Source organism: Diadema antillarum, unplaced genomic scaffold, assembly GCF_040938485.1.
Source record: "Diadema antillarum isolate AM-2024a unplaced genomic scaffold, OU_Dant_1.0 scf00000054, whole genome shotgun sequence".
Classification (NCBI taxonomy): Eukaryota; Metazoa; Echinodermata; class Echinoidea; order Diadematoida; family Diadematidae; genus Diadema; species Diadema antillarum.
Window position 1 is genome coordinate 1,762,004 of NW_027270943.1, and position 14,133 is coordinate 1,776,136.

At 38.4% G+C, this 14,133-nt stretch overlaps 1 protein-coding gene across 1 annotated transcript; it reads right to left on the reverse strand.

Annotated features, from left to right (window-relative positions):
• Positions 1 to 5,325: 5,325 nt before the first annotated feature.
• On the reverse strand, positions 5,326 to 12,786 carry LOC139715736 (histone-lysine N-methyltransferase SMYD3-like). The gene is made up of 9 exons (XM_071627284.1): positions 12,629 to 12,786; positions 11,511 to 11,571; positions 9,618 to 9,991; positions 9,190 to 9,292; positions 8,600 to 8,704; positions 7,914 to 7,997; positions 7,322 to 7,491; positions 5,992 to 6,100; positions 5,326 to 5,576 (listed from the first exon to the last, which is right to left on the reverse strand). The coding sequence occupies exons 1-9, from the start codon at positions 12,784 to 12,786 to the stop codon at positions 5,493 to 5,495; spliced, it is 1,248 nt and encodes a 415-aa protein (XP_071483385.1). The 3' UTR covers positions 5,326 to 5,492.
• Between the last annotated feature and the right edge of the window lie 1,347 nt (positions 12,787 to 14,133).

Consider the following 14,133-nt stretch of genomic DNA (forward strand, 5'->3'; position numbering starts at 1 on the left):
ACATTATACTCGGCTTCTTAACTTCTTAGCCATGTGTAACTCCACGTGTAAAGCTTTGGGATAATTAATAATATAAAACTGTTTAGAACAGAAATTAAGAAAAGTGTTTTATGATTACAATAACTTGCGTTTAAAAATTAATTTTGTATATTTAGGTACGCCCTCACAGACAAGTTGGTTTATTTTCTATTTGTCCACTACCCGGTGTCCAGTTCAAGGTTTCGTGTCATCCACTCAAAACCGTTTATGTACTGTATTTGCATTGTGACATGTTAACATGTTATTTTTTAATCTTAATATATTTTCTTCGGCGGATCTACCTCGATTTCTTTTTACATTTTCACCTTGTTACCAGCCATTTGTATACGTCTGAATACCTCTGTTTAATGTAACTTTGTAATACACGGCTATTCCTTTGTTATCAATGTTCACGGCCTTGCTGAAAAACAAATACAGTAGCTGAACGGAGGCTTCTTACTCCGTGATCATATTATAAAACTTCACTTAAAGATGAAAATCCTTTCCTATACATCACTATTTTAGGTTTTCAGCATTTTTTCAGAGCTGACATGAATTTTGGAAGGTGATGTGTTGTATCATAATACAAAATCCTACTATAATGATATTAACCGATGTATCAACGAATACATGTATGATTTACCAATCTCAAGGATGTTGATGTTATTCTTGCCGGTTTGATTTGGGGGTGGGGGAGCATTAGCTGCTAATTACACCTACAAATCTCTTGTTATCAACGCCACTTTTTTCTTACGCAAACGTGTTTGAATTGTCAAAATAACTAAAATGTTTCTATTCCCTATCAGATATATTTTCATGACATATATTTTCTGTCATTCCTCCAGAATTTCTAGGGGGAAAAAGTCATAAGATGAAGGTCTGCACTGTTCCTATCATTTTGCTTTCCCTTACATTATTTTCCGCTTTGATTTTTCTCAGAATATTTTGTATTAAGTTCCTTGAATATGATATTCTCCTTATTTTAAAGTGTCTCAAATTCTGATGAAAATACAAAGCTATACTACCATATACTAGTACATATTTCTTCTATTCTGTCAGCATGTACCATGCTAATGTCTGGGGAAAATGAAAATATCCACAGTTTTTGCGCAGCAATGTTGCCGAGATCCAAACGATTTAAAGGGAAAGTTATGACCACGGAGTGGATAAGTGTTTCTAAAGAGTTGTTCCTTTTTTTTTTCTTCTTCACCTTCTTCTTTTTCTCTTTTCTGCTATGTGTAAATCTTGTGTTAACATTATTTCAAAAAGTACAATGACTTCAAAATCACGTCATCTGTGTCTCGAGGACAAAAAATGTTGTTTTCAATATGATCGGTCAACCTTAACGTCAGTATGACGTCGTTTTCTAAATCACGTTGTCAACATCGCCATTAGTAAATGTCATTTTGCAAAGTTATATTTCATCTTTTTTTTTTACATTCTCTGTGTACAATACAAACAAATGAAACAATGCACTTGCATGTGCGCATTTGCGTCAAAACTTCAAAATGCTCCAAATGAGCTCGAAATAATTTTGCATATGTTTCAGCCATTCAGGGCGTGGGGATAAAAAAGGGCGCACATGTCCGCTTCATAATACTGTTGCTGTATGCACCTCCAAAAGGTGAAATGTAAATCACAGAACCATCAGCCTGCTTATTGAATAAGTTATTTCTTCCTTGCCGGTGACTTAGCACAAATTCGTCTATACATTCTTTGCATTTTGCCTTTAGGTTACATCTCCAGAACTTTTATAAGTTACATTGGCAGACATTACACAATCAATATCACCTGTTAAACCTACCTTTTTCTTCAAATGTGCTGTGTACACTGAACAGGGTTAAATCTTAGAAAAGCATGAAAAGTGGCATCAAGTTAATTCCTATATGCCAGCTTGAGGTTCCATTTTCCGCATGCCCAGAGAAGGAAACAAAATGTACACATACAGGGCATTGTTGGTTATTCAATTCACTGTTAGAGGGATCTGATGTAATGATTATTCACATCATCTTAAAAATGGTGATTGCCAGCATATCTACCTGACAGTAAAAATGATATTTTGGCAATATCAATAGGAAAGATTGGTCAGACAGTCAGTGCAATATATGAATTGGATGCTTCCATTCTGGTCACCTGGTCTACCCAAGGTTATCCTTTGTTTGAACATGATTGACCAATTTTCAAAATTGTTACGGAAAGCTTATGAATTCTGTTGCCTTGAAAACGAGTTATGTGGCTCACCAACTGAGAAAAACAAAAACAAAAACAGGACAGTCATTTGTACAAATATGCGTGTGAGATAACTGTTAACTGGCTTATATTGTCCCTGCTGGTGTACATGTACACTGTATCATCATTGCGAATGTAATGAAGACAGGGTGAAGCTGATCAAGACCAGGATCGAGACCTTGAAGGTAGCAGAGATTATCCAGAGATGGCCAATAGGCTTGGCATCATCATGACACTCACAACTACACACAGAAGGGAAAAGCTACCGACAGGAGGGCCTGGAAACAGCAAGATGGACAACAAAATGAAGAACACACTCCAATAGTTTCTTCAAGATATATGCATGATGACAATGGTCTATGACAAGAAATCATATAGATTGAACACTTGGAAGTAAGCTTTCTGGCAAGAACCACTTATATTTACAAAGTAATCATATCCATGTGATGTTGCAAAAGCATCTCAAGCATGACACATTTTACATGTATTATGTAATGATATCCCCAATTGTAGCCTTCAATAATCATAAATCTTGTGGTTTTATGTCACTCCGTACAAATGACTGGTCTAGTCTACCTCATTCTGGGGATTTCCAATCACAGAATATTCAGATGTTACTGTCTTTCATCAATTCGGAAATAGGTCTTTTAATGATTTCTTAGAGGTTTTGTGATTGCACATTTAGCCAGTTCAGCACATCGTAAACAACAAATTTCTCAGACCCACAACTAAATATAATGGTGGATACATACATCTACAAATCATCCACTATCTGTGGCGACACCAAGTACTTCCCTGGAATTGAGAAAATCAGCATGGGACTGCCTACAAGACTTGAATACAAGCACACTTTTGCGAGTGGGGATGCTACAATAACAAGTATTTCAGTATACATGCATGTGAATGGTACCAATGATCTTTTGCACAAGTAATCATATGCACAAGTTTGTTTACTCTGGTACACTCTCTAAAATGCCCCAGTTCAATCAAGGTCATAATATTATCGCAGGCAACTGCAGGCAGGTGAAATAGCTGTTTTACACAATGAGTATGAAAATGGCATCTGTACAGAGAATATTATTTACTGATTTTCTGTAAATCTTGCTTATAATGTTAAACACACAGCTTGGTACATGTATATTACACAGTCAAACTTTGGCAAGATGGAATAGGTGTAAGTGGCAGTACAGAGCAATGATTTTTTTTTTCATAGTTTTCCTTTACTCCTCAATTTGTTTTTCTTTGCCCTTTGCAATCTCTTTTTTCTAAATACATTGTATCAAGAAATACAAAAAGTAAAAATTATGTTTATAAGAGTAGCAACTTGCAAGACCAACACACTTACAGTATTGCTTTGAATGAGAATTTTTTCTTTGCTCTGTATAAGATTTAAAAAAAAAGCATCCTTCCTACTTTAACTTACTTTGACAAATTCCCAAGGTCTGCGAGTACTGCTGAACATTATATGAAAAAAAGTACTATCAATATTAGTGGAAAAACAACAGTAAGCATAACAAATTGAAAACAAACAAACAACCGAACAAACAGACAATCAACATCCTTGACCCCATGCCTTGACCTTGCTCCTGGAGTGGTTGCCCATCAAAAGTTTGTTTACTTAAGACCATGATCACTTTATTATCATTCAAATTATCATTCATTAACATGCCTGAAGAAGGCTTTGCAGATTCTGCCATTTTGAATTTCAGAGTGATGGGAGGTGTGGCTTCCTTCAAAGTTCCCACCAATCACTTAGGCAGTAAGAAACACACACTTGACTTCAGGTGAGTGTTTGAGAAGCACAGTTTTTCTGTGGAAGTAGCCTCTTGGCAAGGCCTCATGGCTGAAAAGGAGACGAACTGCGAGAGAACGGGTGAATGCGAGACCGAGCAGCGCAGCCGCGAGGCCTTTTGAAACCTGACATGAATTTCTTAACTTGAGCCTTGTTTCTCGCCGATCCTCCTACCAAAAAGTGTGGCAGCCAATCAGCGACTGCATTGCTCACCACGCCATCGCATCTAATGAATACGCATAAGTATGCACGTCGGCGGCTCGCTCATCCGTAGCTGCCTGCATTGCCAGCGCAGCGTTGACACGTCCTCATTAGCATACTAACTGTGATCTGACTCATGAATATATGAATAATTCATATTCGCCTTCGTGGGGAGGCGGTAGGGAAAAAAACCCAGGTTTCAAAAGGCCTCGTGGCTGCGCCACTCGGTCTCGCGTTCACCTGTTTCTCGCAGTGCTCGGTGTGGTGAGTTAGTCTCAATCTTCAGCCACGAGGCCTTGTCAAAAGGCTACTGTGGAAGTGGTTGAAAGGTCACCGTAAGCTCCGCCCCCAAAACATAATTTGGAGGTTAATCTGTACACACAATTATTTTGTTCTGTAATTCTGGCGAATCATGATTGGAAATCACCTCTGGACTGTCATTTGAATCACAGTTGGAATGACAATTCAAATCACCCTGTGCGATGCCAGTCTGCACTGATACGGTAAATGTGAATCATGATTCTAGTGATGCGTCATTACAGTCATGTATTAAATTACATACTCTCAGTAAGTGTGAAAGCACTCTATGAGGCACAAACTTCTTTTTCTAGTGGAGATGACACCTGTCCGGAGATCAGGAGGTCGTAGGTTCGAATCCTGCTCGAGTGTGTACGCCCATGATTTTTTATCATGGCTACTACTAAAACACTGATTAATTCAGTGCTTATTTACGTCGATGAAGGGCAATTTGTCAATCAGTTGCAATGAAAACATCTTGACAGAAGAATTTCATGGATTTGAAACTTTTGGTGATATTCGGACCACCACTTCCAATAGCATTCCCTTGGTGAATGTATTTCAAATACAGTCAACCTCTCCAAAGTCGAATCCAAAGGGACCACAGAAAATCCTGATTGACTTACAGGAATTAATTTCTACGTACATAACAGAATTAACATATCATTTTACCCATGCAGGGTAGAAATTTGCAACAATTTGGCAAATTTTTCGAACTGCTTGAGGTCGACTCAAGCTGGGTTGATTATACCAACACTTTGTCATATTGTTAGTTTATTCCTCTACTGTTTTGGCAAAGGAGTTGCTTGTCATTACACTGATAATCTATAAGGTACTATTTGTCTGGATCTTGGTAGCCAGAAAGAGCCTCATTGGATGCAGTCAGAGTTGTTGCACCATCCCTCTTCATCCAGCTTGAGAAACCATGTTGCCAAGGAATCGATCCCTCCATCAGTCACCTGCAGTTGCCAAGCAGATCTTTGACCATCCCCATCAGAGGGTGCTTGTTGCCATGGGTTACCTCCAACACAGCCATACCCTGGTACAGAGTAGATGTACGACAAGAGTTATATTTAGATTTTTTTTACTTTCCCAGATGATAATCAATATGAATTGGCATTGCCTAAATGTGTGCTAACTCTACAAGGACATCCTATCCACCTAAAGAAATATACTTACATCAATAAACTTCACAAGTTTTCTTCTCATCCTTCCACATCAAATCTTTAAATGTCATAAACAATTACATTGTAGCTGGTAATGGTACTTGGCAATATGACAGTGGTACCATAGGGCACAATGAATTTCATAACAGATATGGTATCATGTGACTACATGGAGAGGAATGAGTGATGGCAAACAATGCTCACAAGGCTTCATTCAGTCACCTGCATTGTTCATGCCAAAGTGGTAATTCAAGGAATGGTTTCTCATGACAAGAGATATCCATTTACCTGTGTCAGGTACTTGGCAGCCTCTGCAATTTGCTCCAGGTAGAGTAGAAGCTTGCCCACCTTCACAAGATGCACTCCTAGACTTGGGTGATGGTTGCCATAGTGATACCTGTAACAAAAAACAGTAACAAAAAACAGTCAACGCTTCTTTCATATGGAAGTAAGCTCTACTTCTTTTTTTAAGGGTATATCAGATTTGAAAATGCAAAGAACACACAAAGATATATACTTTTTAAGCATATTTTTCTCAGCAATCACAAACATGATTGGTAAATACCAATTGTAATTTCTAAGTTGTTATCACATCTTATTTTGCTTCCATCCTGAATGTTTATGTATATGTAATGTTGTGCATCTATCACAAATGAATATTGTCATCACTCAAATATGAATTGAGAATCCAGTCAAGGTGTTGTGGTGCCTATTTTGGTTGAAATACATCTAAATCTGTAAAATCAAGTTTGGAACAAACTGTCTATCATGGCCCAGTGAGATATTTTTGGGTGAAATGAATAGAATCACCTGGTTGTTGGGAGATCTCTGGTGTTTGTTTTGATTTATTTTATTCTAATTATCACCGTCATCATGTACAGACAAACTCTCTCCATTATAGAGGACAATCCACTTCCAGAGGGAAGGCTGGTGCCTAATATGGAATTTTAAAAAATTATGACCAAAGACAAAGTACACAATAAACAACAACTGCAATGTCAATGAGATCCCCCCCCCCCCCTCCCCCAACACACACACACACACCTTATAGCAAAGGAAAGAAATGCAGGAATGAGTGGGGAACAAGACTTGCACATTCTGTTAATTCCAAAGAGGAATACCTGTATTATAAGTCCCCTAATGTACGTACACCATTTTCTGTTTAGAGTAAGTGGTTGCCATCTTAATACCAAGTAACAAATTTGTATGCAAAATATGAAATCAGTTTTCCACCAATATAGTAACAGGTTCAATTTCTTGTTCTTAGAATGTCTACGACAAAATTCAGCTGGCTACAGATTAAAGGGACTAGATATGAATTGGGCACCACAGATCGAACAGATTGAATGATGAGATATTAACCCGTTGAGGACAAGTCCCGAGTATACTCGGGCAAGCGTCAATGGGAAATGTGTGCTGTAGCAAAATCAAACCGTCCTCAACAGGTTAAGCACTTGGGCTGCCATTTTGGATTCCCATGAGAGCAAGTCTGGACAATACATCATTTAAAGTGTTTGCAAACAAGATATCTCATCTTTAATTTGTTCAGCAATATGGATGCTCTTCCATGCTAAACCATATCTAAGGAAAAAGCACTTAAGTAACTGAGGCAACTGACCGATAGGACTCCACATTTTGCACACCATAGCTGGCAGCCTCCTTCCAACGTTGGGCCTCAATGCAGGCATCCAGTGCAGCATCTCTGAGCTTAACGAGGAGATAGTGATGGCTAGGAAGACAGGACAGCGACAAAGACTCTAGGCAAGACTTGCATACGCGGATTGCTGTCTGCCAATGTGATGCAGCGTTAAGGAAAAAAGGATGCTACCTACTACCACACAATACCACACATCTACTGTCTTCATACTGTTATGCACACATATATGCAACAACAGGTTACAGATTAATGCCTCCCAAAACCCTTCACAGATATGAATAAAGATACAAATACATGGCAAATCATACTGGAGTATATAAACATGAATCATTCACATGAAAACATTTCCTAACTTTGTTTGTTTGTTGTTGTTGTTGTTTGTTTCATTGAGTAGACAGTTGAATATGTTCGCGATGATATTTCATCTGATTGACTGGATACCACTCAGACTTTGTTGTTGCCATGAATGTTCTCAAATCAACGACATTGACTAGATTGATAAAGACTGGGTAAAATGACAGAGATCAAGTCTAGTCTATCAAAGGATATCATGTAGTCGCTTTGCTTCTTCAACTTTCCGAAAATTTTCCTTGAGTTCCTTCACCGACTGCTTGGAATTATTATCTTCTGGATCATCCTTTGGAAAGCAAAACATAGAAAATAAAGAAAGAAATACAACAATGCGATTTTCAAGAGCAAGTCCACTTCATGTCCACAGGAACTTTGATGAACAGAGTAACATCAAAGGAACACAGTGGCCAAACTTTCCCTAGGTTATGGAAATTCAAAGTCTCAGAAGTTTTGAGAATAAGGGAAATTGGTCACAACCTCACATTCAAGTAAGTTGAAACAATGATGTCACCATCCAACATTTGAGTTTCCTCGTATCATGCCTAAAAAAATACACCATGCTGGTGTACCATTATGCTAAATTTCAGGTACACTAAAGAATTTTTGTTTCATACTCAGATGATTGCAAACACCTAAGATCACTACTGAAATTCTCAAGTATTTCTTGATCTTTCATGCTGCTTTATCTCAAATACATGCAATAAAATGCAATCCATGGAAAATGTAAACATTTCGTTTGAAATTCACAACCTTGTTCGTCACAGATGACTAAATTTTGGACTGATATGTGTTGATGTTTGGCACTTTTATACAATATTTCTATACGTAAGATTATTGGAAATTGGTATACTTGTGCATATGCGTGCATTCCTAGGAAACTCTAGATACCTGATCTTCACATTTTGGACAGTGACAGGTGAAATGGTATCTCTCCAGTAGCTCAGCATGGCGTTCTACTCTTGGAAGAAGAAAGTCCACATAGCTGATGGTGCACTGAAAATATAACAAAACAAAATATTTTCTGCCATAAGTCTTTTTGTCTATCAATCACACTGATTCTTTACAACTTGCCACAACATGATTACAGACTCTAAACACTTGGTTGTAACAAACAAACAAATGCTGATGTTGGTACTAAAGAAAAATATCTATATGTTCCATATCACATAGTCTTCACTTTTGTAACTGCTATAAAGAACTTCTTTATCTTGATTCATAAAATTTTCTTCAAAACAAAAACCTGTATAACATAACCAACATTTCAGACAAAGTTCAAACATGCTTGAATTGTGTACTACTTAAGCAATTTTGTTTTTAAAGGGTACCGACATAGGAAAATATGAATTACGACCTTTAACATTTGAGCTCAATACATGTCTAAGCCCTGAAAAAAAAGGGGCTCACACTGATATGAATGTACTCTAATCCCAGACCGAGACCAAGACCTATACTTTCAACCACACAACAAACAGATTTACCTCTTCTCCTTCCTTTAAGTCTCTGACAGCTCGAACTTGAAGAGTTTTGCCAGAAAACACAGCAACACAGTTTGGATCACAGGAATGATTCAATAAGGAGGATCTACAGGAAATTGTAAGAACAGATGGAAAATTATTGTAGTCCAGTTATGTTTTTTTGGTCAGCAAATAATATAGAGATCACTTTGAATGCTGCAGTAAGACTGCCAATTTTACAAGTTTATAAAACTGTGTTCTTAATATGAAGTACATAATGGCAACAGCATCCCGTTAATACTCGTCCATATGAGAAACCAATATAAAGTCACAAAATTATTGTGTGATCATAATCAGCACTCTTGCTGTAGTCCAAATTCACAGAAAAATTTGGATTCTCAATATATGAAAGTCAACACTAAGAATGAAGCTTTTGACATAAAAAATATTACCTAAGATAGATTCCAACACCACAGCTGTTCAGATCATTGTCACATATTGAAAAGCTGTTGCAGACTGCCGCAGCAAACAACTGCAGCAGCCTGGTTGGATCAGGTAGATTCTCTTGACCAACGTACTGCTGCAAGACACACAGCACACTCGCAAAATGCTCTTGTCTCGAGGTACCAAGCTTGGAGTGATGTGACTCCAGCTGGTCTACACTGGTGGGGAAACCGTTCTGATCTTTGGAGTCACTGCAGGGGCGCTCTCCCTTCCCTTTCCAGATGATGTGGGCAAGGAGGCGAGCTAATTCTGGGGGCGTCTTTGGAGACACACTCTTCAGGCTGCGGCATTCTGCTTTGTGAATTCTGGACCAGTCTTCCTTCTGCATAGTACAAAATATCAAACATGACAAGCATGTGCATATGTGTGTAGGTATATGTATACTTTCCAGGAGTTGAAAATGTGGGACAGGTCTTGTGTTTTTATGATGATATGTATATAAACATGCATACAAAACATAGGACTTCAAATTATCCCACATTACTAACTCATGGAATATATTAGTTAAATGTTGCATAGCAAAACAATCAATCCATGATCATAACGTCAACATTAAATGAATCAATTCTGACATTTGTATGTCGGGGTGATAAGAGATATAAGAAATATAAAGAATATCACAACAATCACTCCCATCGCTCATTTCCCAATCCAAATATGCCACATTAAATAATTTGATAAAAACACAATGACTGCTAGTAACCGAACATTACAAGAAAAGGTTCATATCTGCCATGCCTCAAACGATCAAATGACTAGTCATTAAAGGACAAGTCCACCTTCATATACATAAGGATTGACGGAATGCAGCAATATTAGTAGAACACATCAGTGAAAGTTTGAGGAAAATTGGACAATCCGTTCAAAAGTTACGAATATTTCAAGTATCTGCGCAGTCACTGCTGGAAGAGAAGACTACTACAGTGTATGATGTCATATGCGTACAACTATATAAGGAAAATAAAAAGAGAATTTCACAAAACTTTACTTTTTGAATAAAGTGCACATTCTTCGACTTGCTAGTGACGTATGTTAAGGGTAATATTATTCCCCCTGCCTTCTGAAAGAGAGAAGTCGAGTGTTCTTTTGTTATGCGAGAAAAATGGAAATATGTTGAATTTTCTTTATTCTTTCTTTATATCGTTGTACTCATGTGACATCACAAGCTATAGTAGTCTTTTCATCCAGCCGTGACTGAGTAGAAACTTCAAAAATTCATAACTATTGAACGGATTGTCCGATTTTGCTCAAACTCTCACTGATGTGTTCTACTAATATTGCTGCATTCACTCAACCCACATGTCTATGAAGGTGAACTTGTCCTTTAATAAAGGAATGTTTTGTGCAACAGATTAGCACATGATATAAACACTGAAAATTTTTAATAGCGAAAGTTTTTTGTTTTGTTTTTGTTTTGTTTTTTGTTTTTAACTCAGCTTGAAATGAAGCATGTGATCGCATGGGGAGGTTAAAGTGGCTATTTATCCTGGTCACATGATGCCCAAACTGACTGCATGGAAATATTAATTTCTTGGAGTTGTAGATCATAATACAAGGCTGCACTCTGGCACTGGTCCAATGGTCCAAGACCAGTAAAAATCACTGTCAGACCAGTAACTTTTTTCAGGAATAAACCAATAAAGATGGAAAAACTGTGTACCTACTGGTCAGACAGACAAGTCGGACCAGTAGAAAAAATGGGTTAGTGTGTAGCCCTGTATAATATCAACTTCCCACATTTGTAGTAATCAAAATATTATGATAATGGTGATGAATGACAGCTTTTTAATTTGCTTTAGAAGAAACTCTGAATCTGACTTTCTCAATCTGATGTACAGTACCTGGCAAGATCTGCAACAATACCTCACAAATTTACAGCTGGAACACCGCTGGAGAGATGAGCTGCAATCAAAAAAAGATGTTTGAAGTATTGGGATATGAAGAAATTATCAGTGGAGAGATACCTAGATCAAAATTTTCACAAATGCGGCAAGTCAATTTAAAGGGACGTGAAAGGGTGAGGCAAATTACATCTCTCCCTGCAAACACTTTCTGCATTTTGCAGTTACACAGTAAACTGGTGACTCATTGAGGAACATAATCAGTGATAATACACATGTACAAAAACAAAAACAAACATAAAACAAATGAAGTTAAAAATTCAGCTTCAAAAATTATCATCTAAGATGAATCTTTATACTTTCAAGAAAACTGCCCGTCCAAAGGACTTTGTTATGACAGGAGTCACCTGCATAAGAAACACAGAAAAAAACTAAAGAAAAAAAAAGACAAATGCACAAGTAAGTGGTAACTCACTAACTGGTAACGATGGTTAGTATAGTGGTACCTATCGTGCACTGTCCAATCTGAAGTTTGGTCTCTATTATTGTTAATCTATTTAATCTAGCTAAATTTGTTGACTCTTCAACTCAGTGGCATTTTATTATTTCTAGCCACTCCCCCAGAGACTCCAACCCCAAGCACCTTCTGATCTGGAGATACTCCCGCCTGAAACCCCTAGCAAACGGGAGACTCCAAGTTGATGTGTGCGAAGCGCGAAGTTCCTAGGATTCTAGATGTTCTCTGGTGCTATCTAAGGCTTATTTTTTCAACATACGATAGAAATAAGTAAGAAATCCTTTCCACCGGGAGACACAGAGCCAGGGCGGGAGAAATCAAATCTCAAACGGGAGAACGGGAGATTGCGCAAAAATGGGTTTTCGGCGGGAGATCTCCCGTCGAAAACGGGAGAGTTGGAGTCTCTGCTCCCCAGTGAACAATGGTGAACACATCAAGTGCAATGCCGGTGCCTAGCGACTTCTGTACATCTTACACCTGTGCCGGTGCCCCAAAAGTTACCGGTGCTTTCACCAAAAACATACGGCAGATGTAAATTCGTGGGGCTACGCAGAATAAAGTACCACGTCAAGTACGGTACGTACGTAAACGCTCCAATTACCTCTCTAGCAGACAGAAATCACAAAATATGCCTCTCTTTTTCCTGCTCAGAACATACACAAATGGATCTTCTGACAGAAGCAATTTCCCACGACAAACATTTGATTTGACGATTAAACCTCGCCCTTTCCCGTCCGTTTCTGCACAAGCTACAGCCATTCTTCGTCGTACTCATCTTTCGGCCCTCTTCATCTCGGGTCTCGCGCTAGCGCTAGCGCGCGCTGCACTGATCGCGAATAAAGGCGGCGAAAACCAAAATTGTACTACATGTATCTACTATTACATATCTTTATTCAGGGAGGTGAGACACCTCCTTGCTTTATTACAGTGTATCTCCAAAAGAGCAGACGAACATCCTAGAAAACAAACAAACTAGCAAACAAACAAAAACTAAATCAAAAACAAAACAAAAACAAAGAATCTAAAGAAGAACAAGAGGAAAAAGAAGCAGAAGAAAAGCTAAAACGGGGAGAAAAACTACGAAGAAAAGGAGAGCATCGTCCTCATTGAATGAAATGAATAAAACAAGATTGCATAGGACCTAAGTAAATATGATTTCTGAGGACTGTGCATCAAAGTGCAACACCTATCGGGGCTGAATCGGGGCTGCACGCACACACACACACACACACACATAATAACACGCACTTTTTACCCTCGTAAAAAAATGAATAAATAAACAAATAAAATCTGGAAATTCGGGGAAAATCACAGCACCCATGAATTTCCGAAGGTTCCATTCGGGGGGGGGGGGGGGACCAGGAACGCCCCACCCTGAAAAATGTTCCCCAGCCCCTGGACGGGTCGGGCAATTCCTCCTGACTCCGCACCCTTCCCCTGACCATAACCCTAATCCTAATTCTGAACCTAATCTAACCCCTTACCCAAACTCTAACCCTAAAACCTACCCCTAACTCTAATTTTTTTTTTCTAACCTTACCACTATAACCAGTATTAGCCGGGGGCAATTGCCCTCGGGGGTAATTGCCTTGATACGCCCTGGACTGTATCTGCACTGGCGAGCTAAAAGAATCCAAGTTAACCATGGCGAATGTGAAAATAATGACTCCATCTGCATTTAATACAGAATCTCAGTAATGGATTGAAGTATAGGCCCTATACACTCTTGTAATTCATTACAAATAGCAAAGTACATCCTTTAACTATTAAAGTATAAGCCCCTGTATTTGTGAGATTTGATTGACTCTTGGTGTATGTGTATACATATTCACCCCCTGAATTCCGGCATGTATGAGAAAATAAACATACTACGAAAGAATACCAACAGAGGCTGCGTTTATCAACTTTCCCCTGTTTAAACGGTTTTCCAAAGCCCTTTCCAAAGCCCTTTCCAAAGCCCTTTCCAAAGCCCTTTCAAAAGCCCTGTACTATTAATGTGCCGCTTGTTTTCTAAGAAGGGACGGCGAAAAGCAATTACCATCATAAAGACATATCTTCCTTTGAGAGTGACGAGTCATGATGCAATGCCACATGAATCACACTGCT